Source organism: Hemicordylus capensis, chromosome 5 (assembly GCF_027244095.1).
Source record: "Hemicordylus capensis ecotype Gifberg chromosome 5, rHemCap1.1.pri, whole genome shotgun sequence".
Lineage (NCBI taxonomy): Eukaryota > Metazoa > Chordata > Lepidosauria > Squamata > Cordylidae > Hemicordylus > Hemicordylus capensis.
In genome coordinates, this window is record NC_069661.1 from 212,006,468 (window position 1) to 212,029,493 (window position 23,026).

The following is a 23,026-nucleotide window of genomic DNA, read 5'->3' on the forward strand; positions in this document are numbered from 1 at the left end:
CCAGCACCTTGAATTGGACCCAGAAACGAACTGGCAGCCAGTGCAACTCTTTCAGAATGAGTGTGATGTGCTCTCACCAGGCAGCTCAAGATAAAACCCTAGTTTTGCACTAGTTGCAGTTTCCAGATATTCTTCGAGGGCAGCCCCATATAGAGCGTGTTACAGTAATCCAGCCATGACGTGACTAAGGCATGGGTAACTGTGGCCAGATCTGCCTTCTTGAGAAAGGGGCGCAGCTGGCGCACTAGCCAAAAACGTGCAAAGGCACCCCTGGCCACCTCCTCCACCTGAGCTTCCAAAAGCAGAGCCGGGTCCAGTAGTACCCCCAAGCTGCGTACTTGTTCCTTCAAGGGGAGTGCAACCCCATCCAAAACCGGTAAAATCTCCTCATCCTGATTGGCTCTCCTACTGACCAACACTACCTCGTCTGGATTCCATTTCAGTTTATTAGCCCACATCCAACGCATCACAGCCTCCAGCCCCCGATTCAGGACATCCACCGCCTCCCTAGGATCAAGTGACAAGGAGAGATAGAGCTGAGTGTCATCTGCATATTGCTGACAACTCAGTCCAAGTCCCCAGATGACCTCTCCCAGCGGTTTCATGTAATGTTAAACAGCATGGGGGACAAGACCGAACCCTGCAGGACCCCACAGGCCAATGGCCACGAGGCCGAGCAGTAGTCCCCCAGCACCACCTTCTGGACCCTCCCCCCAAGAAAGGACCAGAACCACTGCAATGCAGTACTTCCGATTCCCATACTCGAGAGGCGGCCCAGAAGGATACCATGGTCGATTATATCGAATGCCGCCGAGAGGTCCAGCAGAACCAGCAGGGACACACTCCACCTGTCTAGTTCCCGGCGTAGAGCATCCGCTAGAGCGACCAAAGCATATCCGGGGTGGGCCAGATTGAAAAGGGTCCAGATAATCCGTATCATCCAAGACGCTCTTTGTTATGTCTGTTGTATTCTGTTGGTCGTTGACCATCATAAAGATTTCTTCTTCAATCTCTAAGACTCGTGACATCTTACTTTCTGTTAAAGTAAAATCTATTAAAATAAATTGATACATTCAAACATTCTATTTTGTTTGGCAGACATTTGCAATCTTTGTTCTCTGCCCTTTTTACATATTACAATTCTTGATGATGATGATGATGATGATGATGATGATGATGATGATGATATCCTATGTGGACTACAATAATTCTGGCAGATCTTGGGCTTTTGCTTTCTAGTGAGTGAGCATGTTTGCAACACATATAATGGAATGTGAAAGCAAACACATAGATGCAGTATATAGCATATCTGTAACAACTACATGTGCTTATCATTCTTTTGGAGATTCAAGAAAGTAGAAGAGCATGCAGAAGTACCCAAGAGTATAGGGATTGCCTGTAACTAGAGTGGCTGAAGCTCAGTTTCTGGAGGATTTCATCAATTTAAACAAATTCCAGATAGCATGATAATCTTGAACTGTGTTCATAAATGCCACTGCATCATGGATTGTCCATATCATTTTACACTGATATGTAAGGCAAGATCCTTCTAACAGATGTTTCTGCATTCAGAAGCGTTCTCTAGAAAGTCTGTAGGAGAATCGGGAGGGAAATGTTGTGACTTTTTTTCAGCTGCCTTTTTCTGTTGAGCATTATTGCATATTGTTTTTGTTTTAAGCAGATGGCAAGAAGCAGAACCAATCAAACGTGTCTGGAATGGGCCTGTCTGCCCAGTCGATAGCTCGTCCTTTGCAGCCAGTACAGTCAAGCCCTCTCCAACAGGCAGCTGCACCAACAAGTGGCCTATCACAGACCACCATACACGTTCTCCCCACAGGTAACGTCAATATTTATAAGCCTTTCTGATGTTTATTGTTGAGCACCACTGCTGTAGAAGAGGGGTTGGTTCAAATGATCGTTCTGACAATATTTTTTTAGTGTGCTTTTTATGCTCAAGCCAGTAGGGGTGTGCACGGAACCGTCTGGCCCAGTTCAGTCCGGCCCCCCATTGAACACCCCCCCCCAGTCCAGTCCGGTGTGGGGGTCCATGAATTTATTTTTATTATTTTTTAAAAAAATAGTTATAAATACCTGTAACTCCTTCGGGGGGCCTTGCTGAATGCCGCGGTGTGTGTGTCCCGTGAGGGTTCCCCCCTGCCAGCCTGCCTCATCACCGCCACGGCCGGGTAATTGTAGTATTTTTGGTCCTTTCGGGCTTCTGTAAAGGCGAGCAGTGGCCATTTTGGCTGCCGCCGCACATGCACAAATGCCCTCTGCGAGGCCTGGCATGGCCTATGGCCTTGCAGAGGGCATTTGCGCATGCGTGGTGGCGGCCAAAATGGCCACCGCTCACACCTCACAGACTCCACACACACACACACACACGGCCTACAGCAAGCCCCCTGAAAGGGCTACAGGTATTTATAACTAATTTTAATTTTAACAAAAAAAATTCGGACCTGTCCAGTGGTTCGGTTCCAGTCCTAACAGAACCGGGGGGTTGGGTTCAGTTCGATCCGAACCGCCGGACCGTTTTGCACATCCCTACAAGCCAGGTGGACCTCTTTACAAATCTGTGGAAGCAGGCATATTTAAGCTAGGAAAAGGAGATCGCTCATGAAAAAGAAAGATTCCAGAACAGTACATTGCAAACACTCAAAGAAATTTAGAAATAGAGGATTTTTCAAATATCAGTATAGTAAAAGATTATTGATTATATATTTAAATAATGTCTTTTAGAAGAGATATTGCAGGAACATATTAATAACCTGAAGAAAATTACTAGGGGAATACAGAATTACACTGGTACCTAGGTCTACCATCCATTTACCACCAAAGTGATTTTCTTATTTACAGTTCAAGGTTTAAAAAGTTAGAGTGGAGATAGACATTTAACGTGTGCATGTCTCAGAAATTTTAAGATGGAACTGAATTAACCTTGATGACTGATCATTCGGCATTTTCTGCTGAGGATAATTCTACCGATGCAAATTTTGTGATTGCCAATTCCAAATTGACCCATTTGGTGAGAACAATGGTTCTTTTGCTATAGATGTTTCATAATTCCAAAGTCTCCTTTTTATTTTTCTCAATAAAGTATGTTGTTGAAAGCAAATTCAGATAATGTTATGAGAAATTGTGTTCATTTTACCTGATTCATACTGTATGATTTTTGGTTTGGATGTCGGCCACTATTCTCAAAATAAAATTGCATGTGCACAATGGCATTTCGTGTGTGCAGTGGGGGAGGGGCAGTTTTTGCCAATCCCCTGCCCTTCCCTCTGTAGCCACCTGTGCCTCCCAAAAATAAGTCCCTGTGGTGGGGAGCTCTTGGGAGATACATTTGGGGAGGTACTGGTGGATGCAGAGGGAATAGAGAGGATTGGGTAAAATTGTTAATCCACCATTGCATGTGCAAAACAGTATTCGGCGTGCTCAATATTAATCTGCAGGTGAGTCAGTGTTTATGTACTAGTTATTCCAATTTTTCTTCCAGCCCAGACAACTGTGAATGTAACCCATCGTCCAGTGACTCAGGCTGCTGCAAGGCTCCCCATACCAAGAGCCCCTGCGAATCATCAAGTGGTCTATACTACTCTTCCTGCATCATCGGGACAAAATCCTGTACGAACCACTGTCATGCAGAACCCTAGTTTGAGACAGGTCAACCCACAAAATTCAGGTAAGCAGCCTTTCTCATTCAATATACTCTATGGACCAAATATGTTAAGGTTTCTCTGTTGCTCTCGAAATACTACAGAAAAATTGGATGAATTCAGAGTTTATGTTATCATACTAGATGCCTTTAAACCGTTGCTAATGAAGATCTAAGAACTAAGAGAGAAAACACCGATTTTCCAAAGTTTAACATCATTGAATGTATGTAGTACTGAGTGACTTATAGTGATCAGACTCCCCTCCCCTAAAGAGTTAACAGGGAGTGAACCCTTATCTTGACTGACATGCTGTTGAACTCCAGGGCAGCCAATCAGTACACCAGGTGGGTGGGATCTAGAGAGCAGCTGCTGGGATTTCTGGGAACAAGAAGGGCAATCTTTGTTGGAGAGAAGCATTAGGAGAGGAGAGCTGGTCTTGTGGTAGCAAGCATGACTTGTCCCCATAGCTAAGCAGGGTCTGCCCTGGTTTCATATGAATGGGAGACTTGATGTGTGAGCACTGCAAGATATTCCCCTCAGGGGATGAAGCCGCTCTGGGAAGAGCCGAAGGTTCCAAGTTCCTTCCCTAGCTTCTCCAAGATAGTGCTGAAAGAGATTCCTGCCTGCAACCTTGGAGAAGCCGCTGCCAGTCTGTGAAGACAATACTGAGCTAGATAGACCAATGGTCTGACTCAGTATATGGCAGTTTCCTATGTACCTATGTGTGGAAAGGTTGAGTGATGAGGGGCAGTGGAGTTTGCTCCCTCATGTTCGAAGCCAGCATGGAGGTTTCTCTCATGGAATAACTCTGTAAATCCTTAAAAGAAAGAATTGCAGGAAGCTTGATTCTCCTCAGGAATTGAGTGAGTTCAAGGAAAAGGGAATTCGGCATAGGGAACAGTTTGTTAGTCAGTTTTTGCTTTAGAATTTCTGTTTCTTTGTGTGCTTGCTTTGGCATATTCCTGATACTGCTCTATTATTGTTTACCTGTAAGGTAATTGAAATAACACTAGCCTATGCCCATCCTACCTAGGGCATTGAAAAATTTATAAAAATGTACGTGTGCATTAAAACCTATTTTTGTAACTTACTAAGTATTTTTAACTGTATTTAAAAGTTGAGAAGGCCTCAGAAGCCTCTGAGGAAGCAGTCTGTAGTAATTGAAGCAGTCTGTAGTAATTGAATACAACTGAGGGGGGTTCTTTTCTTTTTACAAGCCTCCCCAAGTTGCGTTTTAACTCAGGGAAGGGGGGGGGCAAAGGGGGATTTTTCTCTGGTGTAATCACGTCCTCAAACAGTCAGAAGTTATCAGTTTTCTTACCACGTGCAGGCTTGCATGTGGAAGATTTTTGTACTTGCCTAAGAGCAAAATAAAGAGAGTTTCCCCTGGGATTCCACCCCAAACTCAGGGAAGTTCAAGCTCTGTCGATAATAGGGGTGGTGGTGGCAGCATTTTGAACCTACTGATAATACAGGATAGTTTTAGGAGAGGCCTAGCCAAGCAACTCAGCAAGGCTGATTCAACATTTCTTTCCCTCATGTGAGCTTGCTCTGGGACAAAGATTTTAATCTGCTATAGTAATATTGTAAAATAACATAATGCAAGTGAAATGTAGCACACACAAGGCTCCAGTAAATATGCTCTATCTAGAAAGTGATTATAATTCATATATGATTGTGACTTGCCATCTCTGTAGTTTCACAACTTCAGTGTCATGCCACTTTGCAACTTCATTTCAGTGAGGTTTTTATTGTTTAATAGATTTTTCTATTATCAGTCTTGTCTGCCTCTAATTAGACAATTTCAGTTGGAGTTCTGTAGATTGGCTTCTTTTGATAATGGGTATTGCTTAAGCTCTAGGCTAAAGGTATCTGACCCTCTTTCTGAGGCAGGGGCGTAGCAAGGTTGGAGTGGGCCCTGGGAGAAAAAGTGAAGGTGGGTCCCTGCTTCCACCCACCCCGCCTTCTTTGGAGAGGCAGGAGAAGGAGAGTGAATAGCAAGCTGTTGTTCAACTGGAGGACCCCCTCTTCCTCAGGGGCCCAGTGCCATTTCTCCTCCCCTTGTTCAATTACAGCTACGCCCCTAGTTTGAGAATTCTGTCTTGTTTTTGCAAGGTTTGTATATTCCTTGGGGCTTTGACATATGTCAGGGTTTGCCGTCTTAGGGCTCTTCTTCGATGTCTTGGTTGAAGAAGTAGATCTGGGTCGAGATCTGTCGAGATCCATAAGTATGGGTTCTGCACCTGTGCAGGGATCACATGGTAGCCATGCCTCAGCTTGTTGAGCTGTCCAAGCCCTGCCCCCACGCTGACAGTGTGCTATTTAAAGGCAGGCTGGACACCATGTTCCTCAGTTCTTTTCCAACCGCCGTTGTGTTTGGACCTCGGTCTGTCACTCCTTTCGTCGGTTAAGTTCCTTTGTGAGTTCATCTTTATTTTTAAAGGACAGATTTTTAGTGTATGACCTTTGTTTCTGGCTGACAAACTACATTTTGGTATTTTTCGACTTGGCTTGGCTGACAGACTTCGTCTGGCTTTTGACCTATGGAATGGACCTGACTACTCTTCTGCACATCGCGAGATGGATGAGGAGAAAAAATCCTTCAAAAGGTGTGAGGGCTGTAAAGCCAAACTCCCCTCCAAGGACCTCCATGATTTGTGCCTGATTTGCTTGGGTGAGACGCACAATGTGTTCTGTGAAATTCGTTTGTCGTTTTCCAAGCAAACTTGAAAAAATAGGGCACTTCGTCTCCAGACCGCCATTTACAATGAGGTTTTGAGCCCTCCGACACCTGGTGAGCCACGACCATCTACTTGGGCATCGAAAACACCACCCAAGTCAGCTTCTGCTCCACCATCATTGTCGACTCCACATCGGTCAAAATCCTCTAAATAGGCTTTGACACTACATTGACATCGAGCCATCATAAGTCGAAAATGTCTACCTCAACATTGTCGATGCAGCATAAATCCACGATGTCGACCTTGATGTTGAGACCTTCTCCCTCTACATCTAAGACAACCAAGCCTTTGACATTGACAACCGGTTCTCATTGCGCACAAGACACCGTCTCAATGCCGGGTGCCTCTAATTTGGCAAAACTCCATGTTACTGAGGCTCCCTCAACACCACCAAGTTAACGACAAAATACTATCAATCTGACACAAGAGCATACTCCATCGCAGTCGTCAATCCAGCGTCGTCCCTTGACACTATTTCAGTCTTCGACATCGAAAACAGTGCTTGACGCGTCAGCATCAACAGCTGTTCAACATCTACAATCCTTATGTCCGTCAATGCCGACACACTCGACATCAAGGGCTCGCTTTTTCTCTCCGGCACTGACTCCAGTTTCATCTTTGGCACCGTCGATGCATACCATTCGACACAAGTGTCTCCTCTATGCCAGCCACCATTGCCAACCTTCGATGTTGACGAGAACAAGGCGGATACCAGTACCACTGCTGCTCTTGACCTATCCATAGCACAAACTGCTTTCCATATTGAACTCTTCAAGTACTCCATCCACTTCGACCTATAAGAGTTTCCTTCCCACAGATGTCGAAACTGGAACCACTTCTGTTCCACCTCTGGCACTTGCCGTGTCGGCGGAACACCTATGTGACTCTACAACTTGGCACACTTGTGGGTTTGCACATCCCTCCCCCCAACCTTCACCATGACACGAACTGTGATGGGCACCTGCTCTCTGAGTGTGCCGTATGACTATAAACCTGCAAGATCCTGGAGACCTTATACTCCGCTCGCATTTTCCTTATCAATGTTGCCTCAAATGATCTCCAAGGACCAAGCATTTTCCTCTGTTTCAAAGGCCTCTCAAACTCAACCTCTGTTAACTACACAACAAACCAAACCATGCAAACTACTTCTCTTTCCTTGTGCTCTGTCTGTACCCATGCTAACTGGGCAAAGAGGCACCTTTTACCGTGGTGATTCTCTTTATTTAGCAGGGTGAGAGTAACTGGCCATATCCACCCCCAGCACAGTACTTCCAGTGACTGTTGCTGGTGTCAATCTTATGTTTCGTTTTAGAATGTGAGCCCTTTGGGGACAGGGAGCCATCTTATTTATTTGTTGTTTCTCTTTGTAAACCGCCCTGAGCTATTTTTGGAAGGGCGGTATAGAAATCAAAATAATAATAATAATAATAATACCCAGACAGGCACTCCGTATCCTTCACAGCATACCAACATGGAAACTCAAACATGTGTTCCCTCTTCCCCAACTGCATCAGCCTCCGAGTACTAAAGTTCCTCTGACTTTGAATCAGACCTGGAGGATGTGGACAGCTTGGTGGATCCCCCACTGATGTGCCTCCACCTACTTACTTTTCTCCAAACGAGGAAATGAAAGCATACCACACACGTGCGTGCCATGGCAGAAGCACTTGGTTTGGATCTATGGTCAGAGCTGTGCCAGCTCCAAATTCTCTTGTGGTCGATTGTGCCACTTCCTCCAAATCCGGAAAGCGCCACACAGCTCCACCTGAAAAAGGAGGATGAAAATTGGACTTGTTAAGGAGAAAAAATTATTCCATCTCGTGCCTGTCAGTCAAGGTGGCAAACTATGCAGCTTGTACGGCCAAATATAATCATGGTCTTTGGGAATCTCTTCAGGGTGACCTGGACACCTTGTCCCCTGAAGACTTTAAGAGGAAATTCCAATAGACTCTTGAAAAATCTGCTGACCTAACTAGGCAGCAGTTAAGCATTGCAAAGAACCTTGCTGAGTCTGAATCTCGCTCTCTTACTGCTGCTGTGACCCTTCGTAGGCATGCATGGTTGAGATCCACCAACCTCCAGACCAATATGAAAGACAAGATCAAAGGTCTGGCCTTTGATGGCACTGGACTGTTTAGTGAATCAACAGATGCCACGATGGAGCAACTAAAAAAGTCAAAGTTCACTGCTAAGACGTTCACTTCCCCAGCATCAACCTCTACCTATAGTTCAAAGTATCATACTTACTCTAGTAAACAACAGCCTTCCTTCAGGCAACAGGATTGCCACAATTTTAGGAGGCAATATCATCATTATAATAAGCGCCATTATCAAGGCGAAGCCAAGCCACTGCTGTCACACCATAACAAGCAACCTGAGCCTCCAAAGCGCCTTTGAAGTTCAAGATTGCCCACTGGCACTACTCCTTCCACATTCCCGCCTGCGGGAGCCTCAACATCTGGGCAAGTGAATTCCGATAAGATAACACCATTGCCACACAATTCCATCAAGCTGGCAAGCCATTCCCTTGCATGGCACCGCACAGACTGCTGGGTCCTGAAGATCATATCCTCCGGATATTCCATAGAGTTCAAAACAACCCCTCAATGAAGTTCACTCCGCCGTCCACAGCCTTACAGGGCGAAGTGGAGGAACTGCTGAAGAAGGGTGCAATCATCCCTGTGCCGTTGGCGCACAGGTGGGAGGGGTTCTGTTCCCGCTACTTTCAGATCCCAAAGCGGCATGGAGGCATCCGCCCCATTATGGATCTCTGCCACCTGAACAAGCTGATCAGAGTCAGGAAGTTCCGGATGATGGCGTTGCAACAGATACTTCCACTTCTCCAGGTGGAAAAGTGGCTTGCTACGCTGGATCTAAAACAGGGATTCTCAACGTTGGGTCCCCAGATGTTTTTGGACTTCAACTCCCATAATCCCCAACCAAAGGCCACTGGGGCTGGGGATTATGGGAGTTGAAGTCCAATAACATCTGGGGACCCAACGTTGAGAATCCCTGATCTAAAATATGCCTACTTCCACATCAGCATCAGAGAACAACACAGGAAATATGCTTTACCGAAGACCACCAAGTGTACCAATACAGTTTCTTGCCCTTTGGACTTTGTACCACCCCTCTGGTCTTTACCAAATGCATGGCAGTCTTGATTGCCCATCTGAGGACTCAGGGCCTTATCATTTACCCTTATTTAGACAACTGGCTTCTGACCTCCAGAGAAAGAGGAGAGTTACTTTCACAGATCCAATATTTGTTAGCTCTTCTCCAGGACCTCAGTATCCAGGTCAATTGGAAGAAGTACCGACTGGAACTGGTGCGGGTGACCACCTACATAGGAGCAGTATTGGACACGGTAAACCAAAGAGCATACTTGCCAGACAGAAGACAGATGCCTTTGTATCTGGGATCTGGTTCAACTCTTCCAGCAACATCCCCTACAGCCAATCCAATCAATACAGTGCCTCCTCAGACTGATGGCTTATTGCTATGCGGTGATACGTTCTGCTTGGCTGAAGATACAGAAACTGCAACTATGGTTTCTGTCAGCTTTCCATCCCAACATGGACAGCCAACGAAAACGTCTAGAACTGCCACCGCAAATTCTACTATCACTATCGTGGTGGTCAGACGACATGGTCCACGGAGTTACCCTTTATAAAGCACTGTGCCATAGACAGGCTGCTAACTCTCCTGCTGAGGCTAACTTCAGGAGAAGTGTTCTTAAAAGAGTGTTACAATAATCACTACTGCACCCTTCTCCATTGGGAGCTTGCTAGTCACCCGTACTTATGGATCTCGATCCAGATAAACAGGTTGCTCACCTGTAACTGATGATCTGGAAGAGATCCATCCACATCCATAAGACCCTCCTGAACCACCCCTCTGCAGTATTGCTCTGCTATGTGTGTACTTGTGTCCAGGCCGTTACCTATTCTGTCGACATGGATGAACTCACCTGTGTACCTGGATGGTCATCCTCCACGGCGGTTGTCCAAGAACTGAGGAACAAGGCATCCAGCCAGCATTTAAATAGCACACTGTTAGCGTGGGGGTGGGGCTTGGACATCTCGACAAACTGAGGCATGCCTACTGCATGGTCCCTGTTCAGGCACAGAATCCATACTTATAGATGTTGACGGATCTCTTCCAGATCATCAGTTACAGGTGAGCAACCTGTTTTTTCTTCTGTATCCCCAACACTAACTTCTTGTGACACTACACGTGGGCTGGTTCAGACATTCATCAACTGCTATGTGTAAAGTGTCCTATGCAAGAAGTAACACATGACCTGCCATATCCTCAGATACAACTGCCACTTTGGGCAGAGTTTCACTTGAATGGAATGGTGCACTTTTTTCCTTTCACCACCACTGTTCCCTCTAAGGCATGTGCACATGCACGCACTCATAAGTTTTCTGATGTCCATTCCAGTTAATTTTAGATCCTGCTCAGGTTGAATTGGGAAAACCCCACTCTGAATGCACAGTCTGCATTAGGTGGCTGCAGGAGTTTGGTGTCAGTCTATTTGTGTCTTATTAGTCACGGGGGCAAATAATGTGGTTGATTTTAAGCAAATAAATGGAACTGAAAACTGTCATCACCAGACATTGAGGCTATTCACACGAGTAGCCCAACCCAGGCTAGGGCAGCCCAGCCTGGGTTGAGCTGCTTGTGTGGAGTGCTGGGACCACTCCCAATCCTGACGCTTCCACCCCTACTAGCCCAATTTTCTAACCTCAGCAGGCAATCATGAGCATGGTCATGGCTGGGTTAAAAGGCTTCCCACTGCACCAGCCCACCGGCCGTGAACCGGGGGGCGGGGGGAGGAGCAGCCGTGCCAAGCGTGGTGACTGCTCTAATGAGAGCAGTCTCTGCATTCATGGTGCGGGGCACTTTGGGTCCAGGAGAGGGGGAGTCCTCCCGCTTCCGGCTTTTGCCTTGACATTGTGTGGATGCACAGCAAAGGCGAAGACACCACTGCTTATCTGCTGGGAAAGGAGGCAAGCTCCTGCCTTCCCCGCAGACCTTTGTGAGTGGCAGTGTGAGGTCACATGCACAACCTTATTGTATTTCTAGCATCCTTAACATGTGTCTTTCTCCTGGTTTCTGTGTAGGTGTGACTGTGCGAATGCCTCAAACAACTGCATATGTTGTAAACAATGGACTCACCTTGGGATCTGGAGGGCCTCAGCTCACAGTTCATCACCGGCCACCTCAAGTGCATTCAGTAAGTATTGAATGATGAACATTCAAAGAAGAATCTCATTATGTGCCATCACTTGCCACAAAGTCCCTTTAACAATTTAGGCCTAGCCACAGTGGAGAGTCTGCATTTAAATAGATGCAAACCAGACATGCAGAATCCAGTGGAGAAACACATCAGTCCCGTTGGACACACTAACTCTGTGATTAGGGTCACTGTAGTTTAAACAGAAACGCTTGGAACAAGAGGCTAGAGATCTGGGATTAATGAATCTGACTTTGTTTCTTGGGGAGGGTCAGTCAGAGTCCTAATTGCTGCAGCAATTATTTAGTATTTGTGCTTTGGCATGTCCAAGTTAAGTATTTACATTCTAGCAGTTAGGATTATTTTCTCAGTACTTCCATTCTTACATTACTAGCTTCCTTTATTCTTTAGCATATCTCTGAGAAGGAGATGTAATGTAATCTCTACTGTCCTCTTAGTGTACTTTTGTTTCTGATGAAATCAACATTGCCTATGGAAGCTCATGCCACAATGCACTGTTTAGGACTGAAGCAGACACAAATGCGTGCCACAAGTAAAGTGTGCTAACATTACTTGCAAATAGGCCAGCACATGAAGTAAATGTACTTAAATTTAACAGGGCACACATACTGGATAGGTTTGCACAGGTAAGCGTTTTACCCATGGCCCATATAATGTCTATTTCAGCCCTTAATCTCTACAAATGCCAGGGCACTTCATCTTTTGTTTCTACAAACTTAATTTGGTTACTTTTTCTGGAAAACATTGAATGCCCAGAAAAATATGAGAAAGGGCCAAAGAGGGTACTTGTAATGTCCTGAGGGCTGCAAACAGATGGGGAGACACAATGCAGGTCTGCTTAAAGGAGCAGTACCAAGTGTCCAGGAGATTACATGTGGATACTTTAGTATCCCAGGAGTCTGAGTTCTAACTGTACAGCTGTTAATATTTGAGCCACAGCCCTAGTTTGCTGTGTAAGATGCTGCTCCTCGCTTTTCATGTGTTGAAAATAGCATTGTTGGCCTTTAAAGAGTGCTTTTTCAAGGAAATTTTGGCTCACTGTGGGATGATGTTAGGGCCTGATAAGTTGTTAACTGATCCATTAACTCTTTGGGTTGCATCAGTGTATGCCTGAGAAAAGGATAGCATTTCTTCAAAGTATGGTTCTTTAATACTTCATATTTTCCAACACACATTTTCCCTTTGTGACTGATTATAATGGAGTCTTCTGTAGTGAAATCAGTTGAACTAGCTGGATATTGGTTTAACTGTGGGTTGCCTCTCCTCTGCCATTTTGCTTTGAAGAAGAGAACCTAAAACAAACTTTGTCATTTTCTATTTAAAAGGTAGAAAATTGAGTTCAGCCACATGTTCAAGAGACATAAAACTATGAATGAATGAATGCCCTCCTCTCAACTGAGCTCAGCGGGGAGAAAAATGATTCTCCCACTTGGAAAATGAGGGAATTTTCTTTTCTCCTCTTCTCCCCCTGCTCTTCTTCAGTCCAGGTCTGAGCCTATGTTTTGGACTTTCCCACCCTGAAACAGGAATATGTTGCTGTCTCTTATGGCTTGTAATTCCTTGCTGAGATCTGAGAACTGTTCTCGGGAATGCACAATCTACTTGACTGATAGAGAATATATCTTGAAAATAGGAAGAAATGACGTCTTCTCTCTCACCTTCCTTGCACTCTTCTCTTAAATGTTTTTCTGTCCCTTAGGAGCCCTTGCGGCCTGTGCACCCAGCCCCACTGCCAGATGCCCCACAGCCATCACGCTTGCCTCCCGAAGCTGCCAATACCTCTCTGCCTCAGAAGCCACATCTGAAGTTAGCACGTGTGCAAAGCCAGAATGGCATCGTGCTCTCCTGGAGCGTTTTGGAAGTGGACCGGAGTTGTGCCAGCGTCGATAGCTATCATCTATATGCATACCATGAGGACCCCAGTGCCACTGTACCCTCCCAATGGAAAAAGATTGGGGAAGTGAAGGCCCTCCCTCTGCCTATGGCATGCACGCTTACTCAGTTTGTGTCTGGCAGCAAATACTATTTTGCAGTTCGTGCAAAGGACATCTATGGACGCTTTGGACCCTTCTGTGACCCCCAGTCGACAGATGTGATTGCTTCCCAGAGCAGTTAAACTAGGGACTTGAAAGGCTTCCATTCTTGCCCCACAGTTGCAGCTTACTCTGGTTTGGGGTTTATTCTCATGCATGAAACTCACTGTAGAATTCCCTCTGCAGGATTATTTTGGACAGCTCTGTCGTACACTACATGAACTCATAACCAAAACCAAAATAAATTCCTAGCCTGCAGTGGGAGAGCCTGTATTTCTGAATAAATCTTGAACTACAAAATCCTTCTCTTCTTCCCTCACTAGCTGCTGTATCTGTTAAGCAGTAAGACCCCGAGTCATGGCTTCATACTGATGTGTCTCAGTGGGTTGAACAGGAATATCAAACACTGGCACAAGGGCAGGAGAAGTGGTCAGGTTAGGAGGGAAGCCAGGATTCAGGGTCTTGCTTTCTTTTGTATTGGAACAGCGACTAGTCTTACCTTACAAGGCATCGTCTGCTTTCTGGAAGACAAAGGACCTTGTGTATGGCCAGTTCCTGAGGAATGTATATGCATCTACTTGTTGAGGTGGGGGTAGAAGGGAGAGGAGCCCTCTGACTAGCCTACAGAGTGCTTGCCACCAGAACCAGAGAACATTCTGAAATCAGGCTGAAAGCAGGTTTGTTGAAAACTTCATTTGCATTTCCAGTAGCTTCCTGATCCCCCTCTTATATATGTCCTCTTTTTAAAACATTTAATTTGTGCCTTAAACAGTAATTTCAGAAATAAATGCAGCCACATTTTCTGTGTTTTCCTCCTCCTTTCCCCCTCCCCCAATTTTTGTACTCTTCCTAGCCCCAGAACATTATAACCTTCCCTTGTATTGTAGCACCCAGCTCCCCCTGCATTGGTTAATTTCTACTTGAGATCACTCAGAACAACATTTTAACTGGCTGGTTCTGTTAACCTCTGAAGATGGGGACATTATTGGCCCTCTAGCTGTTTTTGGACAACAACTTCTATTACCCCCAGCCACACTGGCCAATAGTTAAGAATGATGGGTGTTGTAGACCAACATCTGCAAGAGGGCTGAAGCTGTACAGCCCTGGGCTACATCATGTTTTTCTCAAGAAATTGGTGTGCAATATGGGTAGGCCAGAAGAAATCTGTGTGGCAGAACACGCCTAAATTCTCTTCACACACATTTGGGTTGCTGTACTGAGCCAACTTGATAACTGCTATCATCAAGGAACTTTAATTAAATCTTATAATACAACATTTCAGTGAGCTAAGTCAAGGCAACAGAACAGTACCTCCACTTTTTCTATCCCATCTCATGCCCATAACAAACATATTTAAACCACAACTGATATGGACATCAAAGAAGGCTGTACCATGTGGTCTTCCAGAGGAAAGCAACACATCTATTGTCTTCCTGGTTTATCAACTCCAGTTGAGAGGTAACTCTTCCCACATCATTTTCTGGCCCAGGGTTTAGTTCTTTTATAATGTCTTATTTTGACACGGATAGTTGAAACTAAAGTTCAAAGTGGGGAAAGCCTAAAACTGGGACTACGTTGATATTGTGTATTTTGGGAAGTCAGGGTCTTAATTCTGTTTCTGTGAGAACATATATATGGAGTCAAGTACCTTGTGTTTTTACATATGGTACACTTTGTGTCCTCATCTCTTTTACAGTCCTCTCTATGGAGTTCCTTTTGAGTGGCATGGAACCCTCTTTCTTCCTATAGATCTTTGGCTAAATCTCTCTAGTGGCTCTAGTTAAGAATTATCTTTTGAAATGGGTGAATTTTGTTGTTTGTGAGAAATGTCTCCACCTCAAGCAGACAGTTAAAACTCAGTTTGTTTGGCAATGGTGCTATTACTTACAAAAATTAGACTGCTTGGTTTGTCTGTTTTCTGGCAATGTGACTAATTATCTTTCTGGAGTTACCACTTCTGGGATAATTTTTTTCTCAGTTTGGGGCGTGTTTGGGCTGCCTCTTATTTTAATGAGTAATACGGGGGCGGGGGAATCAGCTGGCATTGGACGAGTACCAAACATCTATGGAGAGAGCATTTCCTTACAAAAATTGTTTAAAGGGAGGAAAATTAAGAACTAGGAGCATATCGCTGAACTGTGTGACTTCAGCAATCCCAATTGTACGTAACCAAAGAGGTAGTTCAAGATCTGATTTGGGTCTTGCAGGAGAAAGTGACACACACACACACACACACCCTCTTTCCACCTTATTGTACTTGGGCAGCAAAGTCAAGGGAGAGTGTAACACTCCTTTCTTGGTTGGAGGTACCTGGGACATGCATTCTAAACAAAGGCACCCAGAGATGGTACCTGAATATGTCACCAAAATAGATGTAAATCCCCTATATGTAGACAGAAAATGTGTGAATCCTGGCCTAGAAAAACTACACCGACATGCTTTGTACGTTCTTCCCCTTATTATAGAGATACAGCAGACATTGGCAACTAAACCTTTTTTACAAGTTACTTACTATTCTTCTGACTGTGTTCCACTTTGAACCAAATAAATATATGACAGATGCCAACTACAGGTTTTGATAAATTGGATCCAATGCATATTTCACAACACAAACTTCTGATTTGTGGACTGAAACTAGCACTGAGGCTGTCAGTTTTTAAAAATCCCTACTTTCTGATGCAGAATAAATTTGGGTAATTATGCAGGGCAACACAGAGAGTAAGGCAGCCTCTGAATATGTGGTTGGCAGGAGCTCATAGTTTGGGACCGTATGGCCTTGTGTTTGGTACCGTGTTTCTTTGGCTTTATTCCAAAGAAGAAAACGGGTCTGAGAAATATAGGTCTGAGAAATTGCTTGTAACAGATTTTGGAGGATAACACTTCCTTTCTATCAAAGTATTATAAGCTAAACTGGATTGCACAATACCAAGCTACAAAGTCATTGGATTTTTACTCTGCTGTGCTTATTGTGAAATTATGTGCCCCAGTCAGCACTGTGCACTCATTATAGATTGGGCAAAGGAGATCTTTCCTATGAATCTTAAAGAAGAGAGGACAGGCAGGGATTTTAGTCTCCACATTGTACTGTCAGTATTTTTTCACCATGCTTTCCTTACTGCAGTATATGGCTGGCCCATGCTTGAACATTCTGTTTTTCTACTGCTATTAAATGTGAATGTTTTTCATCTGTATTTCAGCAATGCTCTGTTCTTTTGTCTTTCAATACTTGAGAATCGATCTGTAATGACAGAGAAACACGTTTCATTCCAGAGGAAAGGACTAGTGAAATGTTTTCACAGTTCAAACATGAAAAAGTGGTAGGACAATTGCTGCTAAATTTTATGTGAGTCCCTTAGGTTAACTTGCTTGTGTATCTCCCATTTTGTTCCTCAGCTAGAAAGCCTTTCCAGTTAAGATTGATTGGAAACTTGGAGGTAAAGAGAGATGCATGCTCTGTACGTTGGCACTTTAATGGGAAGAGATGAGGTGCTTGAGCAAATGTTCTAAGAGCTCTGAACATACATACAAGAAGTACAAGCAGTGTGTTTCAAGGACCATTGGAGCAAGAAGTCTAGCTCCAGGCAGAATGTTGAGCATATTGGGGAAATTACTGTGCCTCTTCAGTGTATGCATTGAACACAAAGGACTCAAGGAAAACTGTGGTAAAGCTATTGACATCTGTGGAAGCAAGAGGGAAGTTACTGGAAGTAGAACACAATTGTTGTACTGCAGTAAATCATGTCACTTCACCCTTTCACTTCAGGCAATTTGTCTTAAGTGGTCTGTGACCTAGAATCCACATTACATACAGGGTCAGATAGTGTGTAAGCAGCTTTATCCCTCATTCCTTGAATAGCCACATCACAGTATTAGCTAGGAGAACTGCAAATGCAGTGCAAAAACCAAGTTGGGATGATGCCTTCTTTTAACTCCTTTAGTATTTTCATTCAGTCAACAGCAAGAATATCCAGATTTTTTTAAAAAGAAAAGAAAAAAAAGATATATTCAAGATTTTGGGGGGTGTTCTTTTTTGTGTTACTGGGGCAAGAACTGGGTACCAATGTTTTGACAACACACAGGAGGACCTTCTAGTATTGCCACAAAGAAAGTACCCATCCTTTCTGTAAACTGTTAATGTTGAGGAGAGTAAAATGTACAAGTAGACAAGATTACAAATTAAAATGTGTTCTTTTTATCATTGGATCTAATCAATATTCTAAAGCACATTTTTGGTTCTCATCTTAATGTGCTGGCTTTTCCTGTTTGAAAGTATATTTTAAGCGCTGTCTTAAAATAAAAGTTTTATCTGTAAATAAAGTAACTGGACAGCCAATCCTTGGGGTACTTGTTGGACTTGAGTAACTTACCAGCCACTGGCAAATAAACTCCTACAAAACCCTTTATACAAACTTTGCACTCTGATTTTTTTCTTCTTCTGCAGATGAACGTGTAAATAAAGATAATGTAAGATGTACCAAAAAGTCCAGTTTAAGCAGGGCAATGGCAAGTTCCCCCCAATTTTTGTATGCATTAGATTAGTGTCTGTATACGTGTTAATTGTAGTGGGGTTTTGTCTGACAAGCCTGAGATTTATACTTTGAAATAAACTACTGGGTTTTTAACCTTTGGAGTTTTGTGTGGTTGGTTCTCATCTTCAAGAGGTCTTTGAGTTTTGTTGCAGTTTTTAAAACTCCACAATCCTCACTTTGACAGGAAGTGAACCAGAGTGCACCTAGAACCCCCACCCCTGCTGCATATTGAAGAAATAGGGGTGGAGGAAGGAGGTGGGGGGGCACCTTAATTTGTCCCAGGATGCACACTCGTAACATTACTACATCCCTGTAGCTAGGCAATTGTATTTAGTTATCATGGATGTTTTGAGTTTTATTTTCTAAGGGTCTAATAAGTCATCATTGCTATAAATACATATACTTTTCAGATGGGGCAATTTACAGTGGATAAAGGTTGGGAGGGAGAGAGTGCTGAACTTTTCCTCTGTCCATGCTTTCCCTTCCAAAACTGCCTGTCAGCCCCTTTTCTCCTTGTGGAGTTGATCTCCAGTCTCTGGATCTGGCCAGGAAAAAAGGCACTTCAGGGCTATGGCATACCAAGTTTCTTCCTTCTGCTTGCAGGTTCCCTACTTCCCCTCCCCTCTCACAGTCACACTATATGCAAATATCTCTGTGTGCTGCAGCTGTTTCTAAGGCAAGCCAAGTTCAAGAAATGCAGCTATTCTTTGTGGAAAGTGCATTGGGACTGTAAATGATCACAATGTATGTATATCAACATGTGTGTACCCCATTTTTCCATATTTGTATATAAAATGTTCAAGGTGGCTAATGCTGTCAAAAATAAAATACACTACTAGCACTCAAAACACACCTCATAAAAATGAAAGCAATAAAAGCGGAGCAGATCAATATGATGGCCACAAGCACCACCATCATCAGTATTTACATGATAGTTACAGGAGAAGGACCGACTCCATGATGCCTCTGTTCCCCACAGGGAGGGTGACTTCTTGCACAGCAGGAAGCAAGTCTTAACACTTGCTATCTTCACATGGCTTCCTCGTTTGAAGAAAAATACAATATTGTGTTTGCTCTCTGAAGGTGCAGGTGGGAATGCCTCTCCAGAAGTAGTTCATCGTATTTGCTTATTCTAATGTAAACACAAAAAGCAGCTTCTAGGGGAGAGAAACTGTTTCCCCCTAACTGGAGGGGCATGTAAATGTAAGCACAAGCAGGTGCCGCAGCTTTTCTGCAGGAGAGTGAGCTGTTTGCCCCCATCTTGGCTTCTCTGATGACATACATACAGCCTGTAGAACAGCTTCCATGCCTCAAGCGGGTTTTTCTTGTTTTCAAATATTTAAACACATAGCTGCTCAAACACTTGTTCAGTACTTAAAAAATAATAATTGTTTGCCCTGTTCTTTACAGTATGAAAACCACTTTGTGAAGTTGTGGGTTGAGGAGGTGGCTTTGACAACACAAGAGCTAGCCAGACAGCACTGGGCAAATCTGGCTTCTGCAATCCAGAGCAAGGGGTTTGCTCTGTGCTTGATCCCGCAAAGAAAGTTGCATACATTTCTAAAATGTGCAGTGTTTCCTCAGCAGGCTCACTGCAAAAATGATGTATACCTGCAGGGGTGTCATCAGGGAGTGGCCTATAGGGCACAGGCCCCCAATTAATTGCTCAGAGCCCTGAATCTCAGCTATCTCCTCACTCCATGACCTCTTCCAGAAAGGGAATGTAGCCGTGGAGGCACCTGCTCTCAGTAGGGGAGAGAACTCCTAGCTTCGCTTAGCTTTCTGGTGCTTTCACCTTGAGAGGTGCTGGATTATAATATTAGAGACTTTTAAAAAATCTAATTATTCTTGGTGGGGGGAGCAGGGTAAGATTGAGTTTAATTATGAAAGGGGAGCCTGTGGGCCCTGGTCCCAGATTGTTTAAATCCCTAGAGTAGCAATGCCCCTGTATATCCCTTGCTAACTTGGCAAAGAGGCACCTTTTAACATGGTGATTCTCTTTATATAGCAGGTGGAGAGTAACTGGCCCTATCCACCCCCAGCACAGTATCTCCAGTGATTGTTGCTGGTGTCTATCTTATTTTTCTTTTTAGATTGCGAGCCCGTTGGGGATAGGGATCCATCTTATTTATTTATCATTTCTCTGTGTAAACTGCCCTGAGCCGTTTTTGGAAGGGTGGTATAGAAATTGAATAAATAAATAAATAAATAAATATATCAATATCTCCTTTACTAATGCCCCTTTACTATCTACCCGGCCATGCAAAGAATGAGGAAGCATGATAAAAGTGCAGCCTCACCAGCTATTTTTCCATCTTGGAAAATGTCCTAGGAACAGCTAATGCAGCTTCACCTCATCCCAAGAGTGTCCCTTCGTATAGGCATGCATCTGCACCCCCTTTATCTTCTGACCAGCACAGCAAAAGGTACAGTAGACTCTCTTTAATGTCCAGCCCTTTAATACTATACAATCATCCTCATCCTGTGCGAGGATAGACTTTCATTACATATTCTAGTGTTATTGGCTTAGCGTGTATTACAGAACAGGCTGGGAGGGAAGGCAGCTCCTGGGCTTTATTACGTCCTAATGCATTATTCATTCTCGACCACTTTTGTAGAAACCAGTACACCTATGTCCGATATTTCTGAGGTAACCTGTCTTATTTGTTGTCACAGGAAGTCTGCACACCACTGACAGCTCCATCTTGTCTTGTGGTAACATCATGATAGACAAGCTTTTATTGTGATTCATCATGACTTATGATGACCTCATATTATACCGGACCTTTTCTAGGGTTGCTCCTGGACTTTGGAATGTGCTTTCTAACAAAATCAGAGTCTTCCCTTCTCTGGATGTTTTTAAGCAATATCTGAAAACAAGACTGTTTAATCAGGTTGTTAATTCATAGTTTTAAAGTTTTAGAGCTTTTATCTATATTTTAAGTTGTTTTAATTGTATTTATGTTTTTAGATTGTGAACTGCCCAGAGACTTGTGTATGGGGTAGTATAGAAATGTGCCAAATAAATAAATTAAAATATACAATTTTAAATCCTCGATGCACACACAATTCCTCCCTCCCACATAACTGACACTTTTTGCCCACCCGTGTCCATTCTCTTCGACGTTCTGCCAGTCAGAAACCTTTTACTGAGAGGAATCCGTATTATCTACAATGTTCCTGGGTTTATAGCTTGTTATTGCTGTGCAGTCCCACAAATGGGGAATAAGGACAGCCCTGCTGGATCAGTCCCAAGGCCCATCTAGTGCAGCTTCCTGTTTCACACAGTGGCCCACCAGATGCCGATGGAAGCCTACAGGCAGGAGTTGAGGGCATGTCCTCCCTCCTGCTGTTACTCCCCTGCAACTGGTACTCAGAGGCATCCTGCCTTTGAGGCAGGCGGTGGTCCTCTGACTAGTAGCCATTGATAGACCTCTCCTCCATGAAGTTAGCCAAACCCTTCTTAAAGCCATCCAGGTTGTTGGCTGTCACCATATCTTGTGACAGAGAATTCCACAAGTGGATTATGGTTCCACAAGTGGAATTCCACAAGTGGAATGTGTATGCACAAACCAGGCATGGGACCTTCCAGAATGGATGGTTTATGTGATGGGCAGGAGCCACCCTTCCCATAGTGGCTCTGCTTCAGAGGAAGGGTCTCAGCCTGCTGCTCCCTCAGAAAATGTGTTTGAGAAGAGCTGTCACTATGTGAAACAGCCAACTAGGAACTTCCCATGCACAATTCCTATACTGATCTTTGAGCAGACTGTGTTGCATGCCTGGAATAGCAAAGAAACAGGGAAGCAGAGGGCACAGGGCAACTTGCCTCTCCCTCCCTCTTACGCAGGGATTCAGATAGAGGGGGATTTTATTTTCCCCTGAGGGGAAGAAATGACACTTGGTGGGAAATATGGGTCATCTGACACACAGTCTGGCAGCGGGGAGAGTTCTGTGAAATGAGGGGTGGACTCTTCAGATGATTGGGGTGGGATCTGCACCCCTGCCCCTATTGCTGTAGTTCTTGCCTGACACAAACTATGGTTTCATTCCATTTTTAGTTCTCACGAAACAGAACAATTTTCTCATTTGCACATGTAAATTCCTATTGTCACCACATTTTCCAGCAGCAGTATTTGTAAAGGGTGGGTTGAGGGTAGGGAGAAACACACCTGCCTGCAACTTCTAATAGGGGGTATATAGCAGTCTCCTCCTCCTCTCCCCACTTTCAGTTGATCTGAGTATGCTCATTAAGTAGCACGCCTTTAAGGTTGCTTACTTTAAGATCGTTCCAGCTCACTGTGACACCAGGGAACAAGGGCCTGCTTTAGCGAGGTTGAGAAGGTTTGCCTTATTGTAGGCCTGCTATTAATTCTTGGCAGGAGCAGGAAAAGTTGTTTCTGTGGTGACCAGCCTACCCACTCCCAATAGGGTCAACAGGAAGTGAACCCCTGTCCCAGACTGACAGGCTGGCAATCTCCAGGGCTGACCAATCAATCCCCCAGATGGGTGGGACATGAGAGCTGCTGCTGAGAATGATGGGAAGAAGGAGGGGGAAGTAAACAGGAGAGTAGGGGGGGCAGGAAATCCAGCATGGAGTTTGCTCCCGCATGATGACTTTCAGATCCTTGAAAGACAGGATTGCAGGAGGCTTGACCTCGTCGGGATTTTTGGTGAGTTTTCAAGGGGGAATGAAGCCCAGGCTTTTGGGACTTTGGAGCCTAGCATAGGGGAAAGTATGTTTAGTCAGACTTTGTGTTAGGAATTATATTTTCTGTGTGCTTTATATTTCTAAATATCTGTTGTT

The 23,026-nt window shown here is 44.3% G+C and overlaps 1 protein-coding gene across 4 annotated transcripts in view; it reads left to right on the forward strand.

Moving 5' to 3' along the window:
* The window catches only part of ATF7IP (activating transcription factor 7 interacting protein), a 139,629-nt gene extending 121,314 nt beyond the window's left edge, over positions 1 to 18,315 (forward strand). For 3 of the 4 annotated variants that reach the window (XM_053254286.1, XM_053254288.1, XM_053254285.1), the window contains exons 12-15: positions 1,679 to 1,837; positions 3,497 to 3,682; positions 11,527 to 11,639; positions 13,360 to 18,315. In XM_053254286.1, coding sequence (XP_053110261.1) covers positions 1,679 to 1,837; positions 3,497 to 3,682; positions 11,527 to 11,639; positions 13,360 to 13,776 — 875 coding nt within the window. In that variant the 3' untranslated portion in view covers positions 13,777 to 18,315. The remainder of the gene's footprint in view (positions 1 to 1,678; positions 1,838 to 3,496; positions 3,683 to 11,526; positions 11,640 to 13,359) is intronic. The other variant, XM_053254284.1, reaches the window with a different exon arrangement.
* Positions 18,316 to 23,026: the final 4,711 nt, after the last annotated feature.